Source organism: Pipistrellus hanaki (genome assembly GCF_964339955.1).
Source record: "Pipistrellus hanaki genome assembly, chromosome: X".
In the NCBI taxonomy this organism is placed as follows: domain Eukaryota; kingdom Metazoa; phylum Chordata; class Mammalia; order Chiroptera; family Vespertilionidae; genus Pipistrellus; species Pipistrellus hanaki.
Window position 1 is genome coordinate 11118746 of NC_140524.1, and position 16564 is coordinate 11135309.

Consider the following 16564-nt stretch of genomic DNA (forward strand, 5'->3'; position numbering starts at 1 on the left):
ACCTGTCCCCGTAATGCTCTTTAGGCACAGTGGCCTTGACTGACTGAGGTAAGGCCAGTGACTGCTGGCCCTACATCCATGCCCAGCTCACCAGCCCCAGCATCTCACTGACTGGGGCCCTGGCTGCAGGTTTGCAGTGAGAGCTCTCTTCATGTGTATGGTGCAGGGCCTTCTTCCGGTAGAGGCCCTGGTAGATCCCTCAGGGGTGAGGCACATCTAGAAAACTCTGTGTCCCACCTGCTTTGACCCCAGGACCAGGAGACCCAGGTCAGCACTGAGAGTCATGAGCAGGTGAAGACCTATGTCATGGAAGAGAATAGGATCTGGACCCGCGGGACCAAGACAGCGGGGTGGATGCTGAGAGCATCTGTGAGCCCTGTTTGAGGACTGGAGGGGACACTGGCCAGGCCTGGGGCTCAGAGCAGAGGCAAGAGGAGGCAGCAGGGAGGCCACGGTGGCTACAGAGCTGGCTTATCAGAAGACATTTGTCCCCTAACGCTGCTTTTTCTTGCGGGGAGGACCCCTGCCCATCTAGCTTCCTCTGGACCTGGGCATCCTTTGGGGGGGGGGTGCTTTCTGCTTGGGAGCCCTCCCCCTTGACCTGCCTTTCCTGGCTTCCATGTTGGCCTGGGACCCTCAGCACTTTACTATGGTAGTTGGGCACCCCTGAGGGTGGGCAGCATTCTCTTAAGATCCTGTCACTCTGACCCCATTCCTACCAAGCAGGGCACTCCCCCACCCTGGCACACATGTCCTCATGCCTTTGGGGAACCGCCATCTGAAGGAAGCTGCTCTTACACAGAATTGGGGGGAGGGGTTGACCTGCTGGCTTTGGGGCAAAGGCCCCAGAAGAGAGGATCCCAAAAGAAATCAGAAGAGAGGGTACGGCTGTCTCTCCCAGAGCCAGAGCCAGAGCCAGAGCTGGAGCCAGGGATGGGCTAGCGGGGAACCGCCAGCAGCAGGCAAAGAAGAGCGAGCGAGCTGCGTAGAAGGGGGGCTAGCCCCTCATGGGTGCTGGGAACTGGAGGCCTGCATGACCTTACCTTTCTTATCCTTCTTCTCCTCCTCCTCTCCGCCAGCTCCAAGCAAGGTAAAGATGATGCCTGTCTGGGAGTTCACACCCACAGCTGTCACCACCATTCTTCCAGAACCTTCCATGACATGAGTGCCTGGCACAGCCAACACAGAGAGACCGAGACAGAGATTCGCACCACCGGATGGGAGGCATGCTCAGCACCTACAGGTTCTGTCCCGGAATCCCAGAAGCAGGACTCAGCGTCTGGAGGCCCCTGGAGGCTGTGTTGACCCTAAGTCTAGACCAAAACCTCTTCCCTTGCTTGGAGCAGCTTCTGTCCCACAGGCCCGGGGTGAGCCGCTTGCAAGACCCATTTCCAGCCTCTCCATCCTGTTGTGGACTGCATTTGCCACTGGGATAAACACTGGGCTAAGACAGAACCTTCTGGAAAGGGAACCCTGTCCTCACTGGCTCTTCTTGGGGATCTGGCTTAGAGCACGGCATTGTGATGACCCAGAGTCAGCCCCCACCTCTTGGGGCTTCCTTCAGGACATCCTGTTCCTCCGGGGTTGGAAAGACCCATGCCCTTCCCTGGGGCCAGAGCACCACGACCACGCCCCCCACAGGCTGCTCTGGCCTTGAGGGGGGTGAAGTCTTTAGCTTCCCTAACCAGAAGGGCTACTCAGAGGGGCTGGTTGTGGGGGTTGATGGCTTTCAAGGCTCCTGGGTGCTGGTGGCCAGCCACCTCCCAGCTCCCCCAGGTTGGGTTGGTGGCCTGAGGCCTCACCTGAGAGCAGCATGGGGTCTTTGTCAGCTGACTTGCGCACGTGGTCGGACTCTCCGGTCAGGGAGCTCTCGTCGATTTTGAGGTCATTGCCTTGGATGAGCACGCCGTCGGCAGGCAGCAGGTCTCCTAAGGCAGGCCAGGCAGCCAGAACCACAGGCTATGGGTCCAGGCGGCCTTCCACCCTGCTGCCTCCTGCCTCGGATGCAGAGCCCTCTTCCTCCAGCCTCCTCCTTTCTGGGGTCCCACCTACCCCAAGCCCTGTGGTCTGGGTCCCAGATAAGCCTTGGCAGGCCGTGGGGACAGCCTGTTTCCTGGGGCCTTCTGCCCACAATCCCCACCTCCAGCCTCCCACAGCTGAGGCCCATGTACTCCTGAGGAGGTCTGCAATGGAGGTCTAGGGGGTGGGGGCGGTCTCCTCCAGCTCACACTATCCCCAAAATGAGAGCTGAGCTTCCTTTTGCAGAGTGAGCGATGGCGGGCACACTCACCATACTTGACCTGGGCGATGTCCCCCACCACCAGCGCGGCCACGGGGACTTGGAGGAGCTGCCCGTTCCGGATGACCGTGAACTTCTGTTCCTGCTCGATACGGCTCTGCAGGCCTCGGAACTGCTTCTCCTTGCTCCAATCATTGAAGGCCGTGACCAGCACCACGCAGATGACAGACAGCAAGATAGCGGCCCCCTCGATCCAGCCAGCTTCGGCCTCCCCTTCATCTTCTGCCCCAGCCGACACATTCCCGCACGCTATGTAGGGTGACAGAGGAGAGTGCAGAGGTGGCGGAGGGTTGCCCCAGCCAGCTCCTTCCTGCTGCTGGAGTGGGGACAGCCTATGACCTCGCCCCTCATTTCAGGTTCCATCCTCCCCCGTCCCTGCCATCCGTTGTCCTGTGCTGCTGTCCTGGTCCTGCCCTTTCCTGCCAGGCCCCCCTCCCCTCCCCTCTGGGCCCTTGCCTCACCTTCGCTCTCCTCTCCGGGGGGTGCATAGAATGAGAGGCCCAGGGACACGATGGCAGCCACCTCCAGGATGATGAGGGTGACGTCCTGCAGGGCCTCCCACACCAGCTGCAGGAAGGTCTTGGGCTGCTTGGGAGGGATGAAGTTCTGGCCATAGATCTGCCTGCGCTTCTCCAAGTCATTGGCGTTGTCAGCAAGGCCTACACCAGAGAGCAGAGGCAGAGCATGATGGGAAGGCGGCCGGCAGCCCTGCCTCACGTGTCCCTGCTCCTTCTCCCCCTGCTCCCTGGCAAGCCTGTCTCTCCTTCCAGACCGAAGGCACCAGAAAGTGGAAACTGCACTGGCTTGGCATGTATGTGGGAGCATGTATGTGGGAGTGCCCAGCTGCCTGGATAGCATGGGCATGTAGCCACTAGACAATGCAGAGCCCCTAGCATGTGGAAGCATGTGGAAGGGCTGGGCCATCCTCCTGAGGTGCCCGGGGAGGTCTAGGGACTATGATGGGATCTTGTCAGTCTTGCTCATGCCATTGAGCAAGGGCCTGGCACCCATGATGTCTGGGTGGGGTACAGAGACTCCCCCCAACCCCATGCTCTCATGGCCTGCCCTCCAGAGGCAGCTGCTTCCTTCCTAATGCATATATATATATATATATATATATATATATATATATATAATTGTTTTCAGAGAGAGGAAGGGAGGGAGAGAGAAAGAGAGAGAGAGAGAGAGAGAGAGAGAGAGAGAGAGAGAGAGAGAGAGAAACATCAATGATGAGAGCGAATCATTGACCAGCTGCCTCCTGCACGCCCTCCACTGGGGATCAAGCCTGCAACCCAGGCATGTGCCCTGACTGGGAATCAAACCGTGACCTCCTGGTTCACAGATTGATGTTCAACCGCTGAGCAACACTGGCCGGGCTTCCCAATGCCTTTTCCAGACCCCATAGCAGCGCCAGCCTCCATTCCTGAGCTGGGGGGGGGGGTGTCACAAGGAGGGCAGGACAGAACTCCCACTGCATCTGCACACTACGCAGTTGCGGAATGTCTCTAAGGCTAATGGGCTTGTCAATCAATGGTTCTCATTCACTCCATGGTGTTTTGGGGCCACTAGGTAGAGGACAAGGAGGGTGAAGGCTGGGGAAACGGGGCCCCTGTGGTCTGAGCAGACGAGACACTATGACATAGGGCTGACAAGTTGAGAGGGGCCTGAGCCAATGGTACTAGAACCCTAGGAGGCGCCTCCACACCCTGGACAAGCTGCTGTGTGGGCAGGGAGGGAGAGTGGGCATGGTCAATGCAGAGGCTGAGAATTAAGGGCTACAAAGGGGCTACTAGCCTGGCATCTGGAACCTGGACCCCTACTTCTCTTCCTGGGAAACCCCACTTCCTGCCCGGGCCTGTCCAGAGGCCCCTGGGTGTGTGCCTCAGGCTCATGCCTGAAAGTATCCAAAGTTTCCATGTGGGACTGGCATCCAGGCCACTGCCTCCCAAGGCCAGACACCCACTTGGCCATTGTCCCCAGGGGCAGGCTGATGGGATGACGGAAGTCCTCTGGCCCCACCCTCAGCCCTCAGGATTCGCCTTCCTCCCAGGCTCATCTGTCCCTCGTGCTCCTGTGCCCACCCCTGCCCTTGTCCCCCAGCCTCTCTAGTCTCTTCCCCCAGTGCCAGGCCCACACTGACACCTGGTGGACAGCTGGTGACTTGCAGTAGCAGCCACTCCCAGCGTCTCTGTCAGGGGACAGGGGAGGCCCAGAAAGGCCAGGTCCCAGTCCATGGGGTGTTCCCAGCCAGCTTGGGAAGGCAAATAAGTCCAGGCCCCACAGGACTTGAGGACCAGGAAGTGCTAAGTGTGATGCCGAAGGAATGGGGAAGGAGTAGGGTGGGTGTGCCCTGGGCAGGGAGAGAAGGCTTCTGGGGATGAGCAGTGGGGGGCCCCTCGGGGTGGAAGGACTGATAAGGCGAAAGCCCACAGCCGGCACAGGCTTGGCACGTCTCCTGAGTGAGGCGGTGACCACATGCTGTCCTCCCCACCCAGCAGAGCCGCAGCTGTCCCTGCCCTTCTCCCCCTGGCCTCATCGTGCCGGGCCAGCTGTGGCTCAAGTTTCTGGAGTCTGCAGCTTCCCAGTTGGGTGTCTGGGAGAAGCTCAGGACCTCAGCTCCTAAGGGCCGGGGACCCACTTGAGGGCCTCTGCCCCATTCCTGCCCAGGGCCTGTGTCCTTGAGCCACGGGAGATAGAAAAGGTGTGGTCAGGGCCAGGGAGGCATTTGAATTGAACCCTGGGTCTCCCAGACACACACCCAGGGTCTCCCCTCCCCCTGCTCGAGGAAAGGACATGGATCAGAAGCCCGTGAGAGGGACAACCCCCCACCCAGAGCTTATCGCCTGTGGCGCCACATGGATCTACATCCCGCCAGCCTCGCCCCACAAACCCAGCTTGTCCCCGAGAGAAGCTGGGCCCTCAGGGGGCCTCGTCCCCAGGAGCTCCCTCCCTCCCTCCTTGCCTTCCTCCCTCCCTTCCTCCCTCCTTCCCTCTCAGCCTGTCCCTTGGCCTTGGTTTGCCCTTGATACTGCAGCAACGCTTCTCTCGCTCTTGCCCTAGACCAGCTGGAGGCCTTGATCTTCCTGTGGGCTTAGGGGTCCTGACAGCTGAAGCAGTCATGGGGTGGGGAGGCAGCTGCAGCCCCTCTGGTTCCAAGCATGCCCTGGCCTAGCAGGCCCCTGAGGGCGGCCCAGGTCCAGGGTTCGGGGACAGGGGCCGCCGGTTGGCATGGACACAGTTGGGCGCCTTGCCCAGAGCAGAGGCCAGATGCCATTGGAATTGGATTAAGACCACATCGTGTGGCTCCAGGCTAATCCGCCCCCTCCTTCCCATGATTGCTGGTGGAGGCCAGACAGGGGAAGGGCCAGGACCCAGGTCTTCCAAGCAGGCCTACTACTGAGCTTGGCCTAAGACCCAGTTCCTTGGCTTCTGGAATTCTCTTGGCTTGCTAAAAGTGCCCTCCTGCAATACACCCTACACCTCCCCACTTTTCCCAAATCACCGCTCTGCCAGAATCCCAGTCTGCCCACCTTCGTGGGAGTTTGGTGTAGGGCCTGGGGCACAGCTAAGCTGGCCCCTCAGACAGGTTCAGTCCACTGTGACCGAGCAGGAGTGAGTGGGGGTCTGGCTGAGAACTGGGGGACTAAGTCAGCAGGTGTTCCGGGATCCCACACTTGCTGGAGGGCCAGTCACCCATATCCTGGCGCCCAGACCTTGAGGACTCCGGGGAATTGAACAGCAGAGGGGTTGGTGGTCGTCATACCACTCATCCTTCGGGACACAGACCACCCACCTGGGCACCTGCCCTTCTCCGTTCCTGCCCCTCCACAGGCACCGGGTGCGCTCCAGAGCTGCTGGGGCAGAATCAGGCAGGTTCCCAGGGGCCTTGACATTTTAAATATTTAACAAAGCCTGACAGGCAGAGGAAAGAACTGCCAGCTGAAGCCCATCTGCTTCCTTTTATCTGGGGGAGGCCAGAGCTCTTGTGGCTAAATGGCCCCAGATCATGGGGGAGGGCAAGGAGGAGGGAAGGCGAGAGAACCTCTGGCCCTGAGTCAAACCATCTGCCCCCTGTGACACGCCGTGTCAGGCTGGACCTCTTCACAGTGCAAACCAAGGGAGACCCAGGAAGTCAGGGAAGGCCACCCACCTTGGAGTTCCTGACCCGGTCAGGTGAACGCCCTCCCACCTGGTCCTCGGCCCGCTTCCTCCCCGGTGGGCCATCTCTACTTCCCAGTGCCAGCCCATGTGCCACCACAGACACATGGGACCAGGGAGCAGGAGACAGACGATGGCCAGGGCCCTGGGAGACTGATGTGATGGCTGAGAGGGGAGCTGTGAGGTCCATCAGCACTGGCCCAGCATCCCTGCCAGGGAGGTACCCATTGGGCTGGTAAACACTCCAGCTCTTGGAACCTGGGACCCAGCCTGGCTCCTGGTGGTCCTGGCTTCTGGGGGAGGCTGGAACAGGGCAGGGCAGAAGATCGCCTTCAGATCGGGAGGTGAGGACCTCAGGGCAGAGGAGGGGACCCAAAATGGCAGCCAGGCCTTCATGCTTAGTACCTTCTCTAGGATGCACCCAAGGCTCCCAAAGGCTCCTTGCAGCACATCTGCTCAGATCTACGCTGACTCTGGCTTGCTCCTTTAGCACTCTGGGCACCACCCCCTCAAGCCCCACTGTCCCCAAGCCATGCCCTCCCTCGCCGGGGAGAGGCCTCCTGCAACCCAAGCCCTCAGAGAGCCCCACTCTACAGCTCTTCCTCCTTGTCTGGCCCCCATTAACTGGACACAGTGCTGAGCACGTGGGGTACTGGAACACTGAAAGGAGCCATCCCGCATGCGTGCAGGCTGTCTCCTCCCTTCTCCTTTTCTGTCACACCGTTTCTATTATTCCGAAGAAGAGACCAGAGTGGGGAGCCACTCATTATGAAGGTGCGGATGCAGGGATCCTGCCACAGCTCCTTGAAGACTGCAGGTTGCCCAGAGGGTGACCTCCTCACTTCATAGCAGACCAGATCCTGCTCAGGGGGAAATGGCCACCGGGGGAGGGCATGGTCAGGGTCAAGAGTGTCTCTAGGGCCCGGCCGGCATGGCTCAGTGGTTGAGTGTTGACCCATGAACCAAGAGGTCATGGGTTAGATTCCCGGTCAGGCCACATGCCTGAGTTTCAGGCTCGATCCCCAGTGGGGAGAGTGCAGGAGGCAGCTGATCAATGATTCTCATCATTGATGTTTCTCTCTCTCTCCTTCTCCCTTCCTTTCTCTCTGAAATCAATAAAAACATAGTTTTAAAAAAAGTGCCTATAGGATGGGGACATCTTCAGGAGACCCCTAGAGTGTCCGGTGGCACATTGCCCAGAGTCCCCTGCCATTGGGTGGCTGTGCCGGGTCTCTGCTGGCAGACTTACCCTCTGTGGGCGAGGTCTTCAGCCTCCTGCACAGCCCGCTGACGTCCCCATAGGCTTCTTGGACCTTCTGCAGTGCCTCGGCCCCTCGGAGCTCCATGAGGGAGCGCAGCTCAGCCAGCGTGCACCCGAAGCCGCCTGCATGGGGGGCCTCCCGCTGCTGCTGGGGCTTGGGGTGGAATTCGATGGAACTGTTGGCCATGTCGCCCATCCTGCCTGTCGCACTGGGAGGAGAGAGGGCTGGGCCTTCTCACAGGTGCAGCCTCAGTGTGGCCTCGGCGGCCACCTGAGGTGCCAATGCCTGAGGGAGGTGTAGTGGAAGTGGCGGCAGCAGGGAAATGGCCAAGTATAGACACCTGGGGAGAAGGAAGGGAGAAGAAGCCAGGGGCACGGTTGAGGCAAAACCAAGGTCCACTCTTCTAGAACATTCTCCACAAATCTGCACTCAGTCCAAGTCATGACTTGCTAAATACCGCTAAGTACAACAACCTTCCCCCTCCCTCCAGCTGGGCCAGTGACCCCCACACTCTGCCAGGCTCACCTGTCTGGGCCACCCCTTACTCCTGCTCACCACGAGCACCTAAGCCGGGAGGGTGGGACTGATTAGTGAGGGTCTTGCCCTAGCATGGGTGGGTTAGCTGTGCCACAGTCCTCCCATGGCCGTGCCCCTCCTCCAGGGAATCAGTCCAATCCATCATGCTCCAGCTCTTGCCTGATTAAGACTCGCCCTGTGGGGCCCGCATGCTATAAATCCCGGCTCAGCTTCTGTTGCTCACAGCTCACAGTTGCAGGCTCAGTGATGCTCAGGGGTCCCAGGAGCAGGCCAAGCCATGGACAAGGCCAGCTGAGTGCCAGGTCAGGGTGTCTCTGCTGCCCTGTGGGTACCTGAGAAGTGAGGGCAAAAAAGAGAGGAGGCCCAGAGGAAGCGGGAAGGGAGAGAGGGAACGGGGAAGGAAGGGAGGGTGGAAAGGAGGGGATAAAGGGAGTAGAAGTGGGGTGGGGTGGGGGACAGGGCACACAGGAGAAATCAGCAAGCAGCCACAGGTCTGTTGCCTTGCCCCACAGTGCCACCCCCAACCCCCTTTGCATTGAGAGCAGCCAGCTGATCCTTGGCCACATCATCTTCACTCCTCTGCAGAGAGCATCATGAAGTTGTCATCCCTCTCACTGTCCCCATACCCCACCGCCTCTGCCCACACTTGCCCAGGGTCTGGCGGTTTGGAGCACAGGGGCCTGCTGAGCCTGCCTATCCCGGGCCTCTAGCTTCTCTACCTCTACCTCTCCTTCCCCGCCTGCGGCCTGCCTGCGCATGAGTGGAAGCATCCACCAAGGCCATGTGCTAAGCTCCTAGGGCTGAAGTAGTCTCCGTGCACATGGCCTTGGCCTTCACACCAGCGGAGGCCTCCTGGCAACATGGCTCAGCTGAGCCTCATGCCTCACCTCTGAGGATCCTCCTGAAGGCAGAACTTGGCCACCAATCCAGATTTCTGACCTAGAACGACCCATGGAAACGCAGTAGTCCTGTGGCCTGCTTGCTCTCAGGAGAGCCCCCGCCTTTACTCAGAGCCTAGTGAATGCACCACAGCTCTCAGGGGCTTATGACATGGTGGGGCCTCAGTTCCTCCAGATGCTGGCCCCACCTGCCAAGAAAAAGCACGTGCACCTAGGGCAGTCCTTGCCTGAGACGTCTGGGAAGCAGAGAGGCGCCTCAGAAAAGGCTGCCCGTGTTTTAAAAGCCTTCATTGCTGGAAGATGCGGAAACCAAGTGGCAGACCCACAAATGTGCCATCCTCTTCCACACCCACGCATCTCCCCATTGTCCGTCCATTCAGTTTGCCATCTGACAAGTCTTTACTGAGCATCTACTACATGCCTGTGCCGGGGACAGAAGGGTGGACAGGATGACAGAGGCGTGGACAGGACTGAATGCATTTCCATGCTCTCCATCTGCCTGGGAGATGGATACATAGCAGGTCCCGCTGGTGAGAAACCGGCATCAGAGTGACGGGGGTGCAGTTTCAGTTGGGAGCAGGAGTCAGGGAAGGGGCACATTTAAGAAAAGATCAGCCCGAATGGTGTGGCTCAGTGGTTGAGCATCTACCATGAACCTGGAGGTCATGGTTCAATTCCCAATCAGGACACATGCCCAGGTTGGGGGCTCGATCCCCTGTGTGGGGCATGCAGGAGGCAGCTGATTGATAATTCTCTCTCATCATTGATGTTTCTATCTCTCCCTCTCCCTTCCTCTCTGAAATCAATGGGAATATCTTATATAATAAAAGCCTAATATGCAAATCGACCGTCTGGCAGAATGACCAGTAGAATGACCAGTCACTATGGCATGCACTGACCACCAGGGGGCATACACTCAAAGCAGGAACTGACCGCAGTCAACAGGCCCCAGGCCAGCCAAGGTGGGTGCCAACAGGGGCCCCCCTGATAGCCCCATGGATTGCCCCACAGATGGGCCCTGATAGCTGGCCAGGGCATGCACAAATTTCTTGCACCAGGCCTCTAGTGTTTAAATAAAAAAGAAAAGACCAGAGCAAGTTGGTGGAGTGAGCCATTCTTCTGGAGAAAAGAATGTTCTGAGAGCAGGAAAAAGGCAGATAATGGAACAGGTCGGTGGGGTAAGGGGGCTGCAGATCACTTGGGGCCATGTGTGACATGGGCCACCACCTATCAGAGGGCTACTGGAGAGGAAGGCGGGAGCTTCCGTGGGTCATTCTGGGTGAGGGCAGGGGCTATGGGGCTGAGCCTGGGGCTCAGGATGCCTGGGTGCAGCACAGCGCTGGGATTGGAAGGAAGCAAAGCTTTTGTGGTGCATGGGGCAGGCTGGGCTCCTTTTGGAGTGCTATAGGAATGCACCCCACCCACCCAGGTGGGACACGGCAGGAATCACTCGTCCATTTGAGTTGAGGTGGCAGAGCCATGAGGCCACCCAGGTCTCTTGCCTTTGATCACAGGCCTCGGCGGGCCAAGGAGACAGCAATGGAAGCTTTTGACTGCCACCTGCATTCCTTGGTCCTCTGCAGACAGCATCATCTGGCATCTCTGTCCTACCCCATGCCCTTGTCCCTGCCAGCTTCCTTCTCCTCCCCCCACCCCACTCGGGTCCTTTGCTTAGCCTGCTGGCTGCTGGAGGGAGGGGCAGGGTCTGGTTTACCTATGCATTCACAGGCTCCAGCCAGCATTGGGCCCACAGACGCCCTGTGAGTTGGCTTCCTGGGCTCAGCTGTCACCCAGGTCCTAGGCAGGCAGGGCTGCTGGGAGAGGACCGAACAATTGGTCCTGTGAGGGCCGGGGCTGGGTGGCCGGGGGATCCAGCATAAACTTGAGCCAGTTGTCCCTGAGCAGTGTCCCCAGGCCATGCCAGCCCTGTTTGTACTGGCTGAAGAGAGTGGCGGGCATTCACTTCCTGGGCTCAGCTGTCACCCAGGTCCTTGGCAGGCAGGCCACTGGTCTGCATTCGGAGACCCGCCACATGTGGCCAGGACACCAGGGCTAGCTGTGTGCCTGTGTGACCCCCATGGAGCTGCCTCAGGACTCCATAGGGGTTCTTTCTAGAAGGGAAGCAGATGAAGAATGTTGTTTCTTTGGAACCTTTTATCTTTTCAGCCTCTACACCCACTTGGATGAGCGCCGACTCCTGCCACATGGCACTGGTGGGCTCCGGGGGTGACAGAGGGAATGATACATAGTTAGGTGGGCGCATCCCAGCGGCTCGATGGAAATGCCTATTCCTCGGAGCAGGGTACCTTGCAAGCCAGCAGCATAGCATCCCTATCCCCCACCCCTCCAGGGTTCATCCAAGGCCAGCTCCGTTCTCCCCCTCCAAATCCCTGCCCCTGCCCCCCAGTGTGGCCCTGCCCTTGATTAAGCAATAGCAGCCCAGACTGAGCCACGCCGGGTCCTTGAGCTGCTCCTAACTCGTGAGCTGTCTTTGCTGGGGTGGACTGGGCCCACAGTGACTCATGATAAGGGGACTGGGTGAGGAGGTGAGGCCTGGCTCAAAGCATTTTTGCCCCTCTCGGCTGGCCCTGTGTCCCTCCATGCTTCAGTGTCCCCTGGCACCCTGCCTGCACCTGAGAGGCTTGCTCCTTCTCCCTCATCCCCAACCAAGCAGGTCCCATGTCCCATCTACCATCTAAGGAGTCTCCTTCCAGTTGGGTGGCTGGTCACCTGCCAGCTGTGGGTTACTACATTCCCCGAGGCGCTGCCCTGGCCTCCAGAAAACCACATCCCCTGTTTCAATCCCCTCACCCCCCATCAAGCCAAAGGCCCCATTCCCTCAAAGGACTTCCCTCAAAGGCCCTTCCAGCTCTGGCCTGCTCAGCCGCGCCCTACACTGGCCTGCCCACAACCCTGCTCATCCTGCTGCAATGAGCAGCCTGCCAGCTCCGAGCTCTGCACGCGCCCTGCCCTGCACACCCTCTGTTCCATCTCCACCTGCAACGCATTCAAGTGGCAACTCCAATAGAACGTTCCCCAGAAACTATCTGCCCACACTGAGTCTAGAATCTCATGACTAGGCTGCCTGTTGTCTTCTGCTTGACATTGCAACAAGCTGTGAGCATGTCTTTTCTGCTCTTGGGGTCGCAGCTCTTTGAGACACGTGGTTATTGAGTTGCTGGGAAGCCCATTGCGTGTCAGCCCTGGGCCTGACTGGCCAAGGAGCTGGGAGCCTTGCGAATGGGGGAATCACTGTCTCGGAGAGGAGATTGTGAGGGTGCGGTGCAGGGATGAAGGGCAGGGATGCCCATGACCTCCAGCAGGCCACTCAGCGTGGGCCGGGGCCCTGCTCCAGCTCTGCGGGCTTCTCAAGTCGAAGCCTGTGCTCATTCGCACTAATCTCCCTCGTCTTAACGCCACAGGCCAGAGGGCAGCAGAGAGGAGCCATCAGTTAAATCAAGGTCAACCTTTGACCGCTGGCCGCTGGAAAGACCTAATGGCATATGCTCTTGTTTTCCTGGGTTCTCCCTAAGTCTGGGCAATGGCCTCTGTCGGTCTGAGGAAGGACAGCAGCCACCACTGAAATGGCCAAGAACAGAGATGTTCCGGCCTGGGCTGGCTGCCTAGAACGGTTTATAGCACCGAAAGGGCAGGGGATGTACCATTTCTGTCCTCTTTCATCTTTCGGACTTTAATTGGCTTAATTGAATTGAAAACTTCCACACAGGGGGACTGGGACCTTCTGGCATTTGCTCCACTCTGGCACAAATTGGCCAGGGTTCTGGGGTGGCAAGAGCAGACACCTGTGGTGGTTCCCCTGCCCGCCTCACTCTCGCTCTGTCATTTTCAACAGGCTGCTACCTCAGGGGCTTGCCCCAGTTGTGCAAGGGGGAGTCTGTGTTTAAGTCTGTGCCCTTCTCCCCCCCTCCCCCACCCCGCTCCACACACTGCCTTCTGGACCTTTCCCTCCAGCAGGGCCTGGCCACCCAGAGGTCTCCTGTCCCCAGGCCCAGTGGCTCATGCCCACGTGATTAGAAACCCAGGAATCGTCTCCCCATCTCTGGCCCTTTCTGGGTACCTTTGTCCTGGCTTGGGGTGCTCTCCCAGCATTCCGACTTAATCTGCCTGGATCCCCCACTTTGCCTCCTTGAACCCCTCCCCCAGGCTCTAGAAGTTCCTGAAAGAGATGGAGGAACCTCTGTGCCAGGGTGCCCTCTCTTGGGGCCCTCACTCCAGATGCTTCCCTCACGGCACCCTCACAAACGCCCTGATCAGACCTCCTGGCTATGCTCTGGGGGAGAGTCACGATGTCCCGAGCGGCCCGGCCGCTTGGCCGCCAGGAGACAGGACCTTTCCTCTTCCTCAGCTCCGTGTGGGGCTGCCCAGTGTAGCCTTCACGGAGGGAGGGAACAAGGAAGGGAGGACGAAATCCCACTGCTGTTCCCCACGTCAGAAGTTGCAGCGCATCAGAACACCCCTCCCCCCCTCCACTGGGGAGATATAGTCCCGTAGCAGCCCCTGTCCACCACCAGCCTGCAGTTACTGGGGTCTGAGCGGGTGCCTGTCCCCGCGTTGATGGCGGGGCATCTGCTGCCTCCACAGGGTACACAGAGACCGGCTGGTAGACCAGCTAGAAGCCAGGCAGTCCCCGTTCCCAGTGTCCTTTCCAAGTCACTGCGCGCGGCTAATGGGCCCATGCCGGATGCCTGAGGGGAAGGGCGGGGTCCTGCCACTCACGGGGCTTCCACAGGCCCCGGAAACCATGCCCTGAGGCAAGAAGGGGGCATAACCCAGCAAGGCCAAATCCCAGGCAGCCTGGTACAGAGTCAGAGGGCAAGAGATGTAGGCCTGCCCCTTGCCCCCCCGGGCGTGTGCCCTCCAGTGCCACCCTCTTTGAGGCGCTCTGCCCTCCACATCTCCCCACAGATCCGCCGAGCAGGGGCTCACCTTCCAGAAGAAACCACGGCTCAGCTATGTGACTCATGGTGGGGATTCCTTAAAATAACAGTCCCCTCCTCTCTCCACCTCCAGGCACCTGCAACCCAGGCCCAGCCCCACGGAAGCAGGAGCAGGAGGCCCCACAGGTCAGCGGGGGGGGGTGGGTGGGGGGGTCGGGGGGTGGGGGTGGGAGCGGAGGGGGGACTGCACACCAGCTGGGGCCCCGTTTGGGTCAAGCCCTCTAGCAGCAGGTGGAGAGCAGGCGGGGGAGCAGGTGCAGGGGCCCTCGGGGGGACCCCACTTGCCCTGCCCTCTTCTGGGACTGGTTTGATCCAGGCAGGTGAGAGCAGTGGCTCAAGGTGCCCCTTTAACCCTTGACTTGCCAGGACGCCCCTTCCTGGGTCAGGACCTAGCTCTCCTGCCAGGCCCCCTGCCTCACTCCCCCCGCCCCCCCCCCTCCGCCTCCTCTGCTTGACCACCTTGGCGACCACCCAGGAGAGGAAAAGAGGGCTTCAAGGACAAGACCTGCATTTAGTCAGGAAGGGAGGAGGGAGCAGGAGAAGGAGCCGAGGCAGAGAACAGCCTCATTAATATTTCAGAGGTACCGTCACTGCAGCTCCTGGGCCCTCCACAGCCCTGCCACTTGTGCTAGTGGAGGGAGGAGGATGGGAAAAGGAAAGGAAATAAAACAGAGAAAACAGATTTAAAGGGACAGCCCCTCCTCCCCCCTCTGTTCTTCCTCCCTCTAGTTCCTGGTACAATCTGTGCACACGTCAAGTGGCTTTCCCAGGGAACAGCTTTGGGCAAAAACAATAACAGCAGAAAAGGGTCAACCACTGCCACGGCACCCTCTCTTTAAACTCACGAACACACCCTCCCACTCGAACCTCCAAGCCTGTGGGGCTGTCCCTAGGGGAGGGCCGGTCGTGCTGCCACTGGCCACCAGGAGCACCGCAGGGACCCACTGGGGCTGCCAAAGGATGCTTCCCATTCAGCGCCAGGTCCAGGCTCAAAGGGCCATCTCAGGCCAGCAGAAAGACAGATGCTCAGAGGACAGGCTAATTAGCGTCCAGCCAAGGAGAATTCTGGAACCCGGAAAAATCCAACAAGTCTAGCTACCTGGAGGTGGCAGGGACCCAGGTTGGTGAACCCCTTGAGAACTGGTAACTCAGGGCTTTAGTCTAATCTAGAACAGCGGTTGCCAGACCTGGAGGGGATTTTTAAAGATGCTTGGTCCCAGCGCTGGCTGGTGTGGCTCAGTCGGGCATTGTTCTGTGCACCAAAAGGTTGTCAGTTTGATTCTGGGTTAGCCTGGGTTGCGGGCTCGATCCCAGGTAGTGGCTGTGCAGGAGGCAGCCAATTGATGTTCCATTTGTACATCGATGTTTCTCTCTCTCTCCCTCTCCCTTCCTCTCTTTCTAAAAATAAAAAAAAAAATCTTGAAAAAATAAAAAATCTTGGTCCCAGCGGGAGCTTCACAGTCAGAAAGGGGTGGACAGGGGGTCTCCAGGAAAGGCCCAGAATTATCCAGTTAAGACATGCTCTAACAGGGAATATGAAGTATGGTGCGGCCACTACAGAAAATGATGTGGTGGTTCCTCAAAAAATTAAACATACAATTACCACAGGATCCAGCAATCCCACGTTGAGGTATCTACCCAAAAGAATTGGAAGCAAGCTCTCTAAGAGACTTGCACACCCATGTACATAGCAGCAGTATTCACAGCAGCCAAAAGTGGAAGCAACCCAAGTGTCCATCGACACAGGAATGGATAACAAAATGTGGTCTAGTTATGCAGTGGACTATTACTCAGCCTTAAAAAGGAAGTTAGTTCTGACACACGCTACAGCCTGAACACACATTGAGGACATTACGCTAAGTGAAATAAGCCAGACACAAAAGGACAAATAGTATATGATACCACTTATATGAGGTCCTTAGAGTAGCCAAATTCATAAGGACAGAAAATAGAAGGGTGTTTGCCAGGGGCTGGGGAAAAGGGATGAGGAGTTAGTGTTTAATGGGGACAGAGTTTGAGAAAATGAAAAGCTCTGAAGATGGATGGTGGTGATGGATGTACAACAATGTGAATGCACTTGATGCCACTGAACTGTACCCTTAAAAAAGGTTAAGATGGTAAATTCTATACAAGGTGTATTTTGCTGCAATTGAAAAACCAAACCGGTCCCACCAGCCCTTTTGTACTGTGTCCAGAGTAGCCTTCCGTGATGCCCTGGGCTGCACAATGACAGTAACAGTCCTATTGCCTTGACTGCAGATCAACCGATGATTATGCCAGGGTGGACTTTTTGTTGTTAGTCATTAGTCAAGGATATTTTTCCATTGATTTATTAGAGTGAGTGGAAGGGAGGAAGAGACACACACACAGAGAAACACTGATGTGAGAGAGACACATCGATTGGTTGCCTCCTGCATGCGCCTCCAACCAGAGCTGGGGATCAAGCCTGCA

The 16564-nt window shown here is 58.2% G+C and overlaps 1 protein-coding gene across 2 annotated transcripts in view; it reads right to left on the reverse strand.

The window, feature by feature from the left end:
• ATP2B3 (ATPase plasma membrane Ca2+ transporting 3) overlaps nt 1-16564 on the reverse strand; it is a 74367-nt gene that overhangs the window by 43979 nt on the left and 13824 nt on the right. For both annotated transcript variants that reach the window (XM_084871021.1, XM_084871022.1), the window contains exons 2-7: nt 8416-8588; nt 7707-8059; nt 2761-2958; nt 2291-2548; nt 1803-1928; nt 1044-1169 (exon numbers count right to left, since the gene is read on the reverse strand). In XM_084871021.1, the coding sequence (XP_084727147.1) occupies nt 1044-1169; nt 1803-1928; nt 2291-2548; nt 2761-2958; nt 7707-7914 (916 nt within the window). In that variant the 5' untranslated portion in view covers nt 7915-8059; nt 8416-8588. The remainder of the gene's footprint in view (nt 1-1043; nt 1170-1802; nt 1929-2290; nt 2549-2760; nt 2959-7706; nt 8060-8415; nt 8589-16564) is intronic.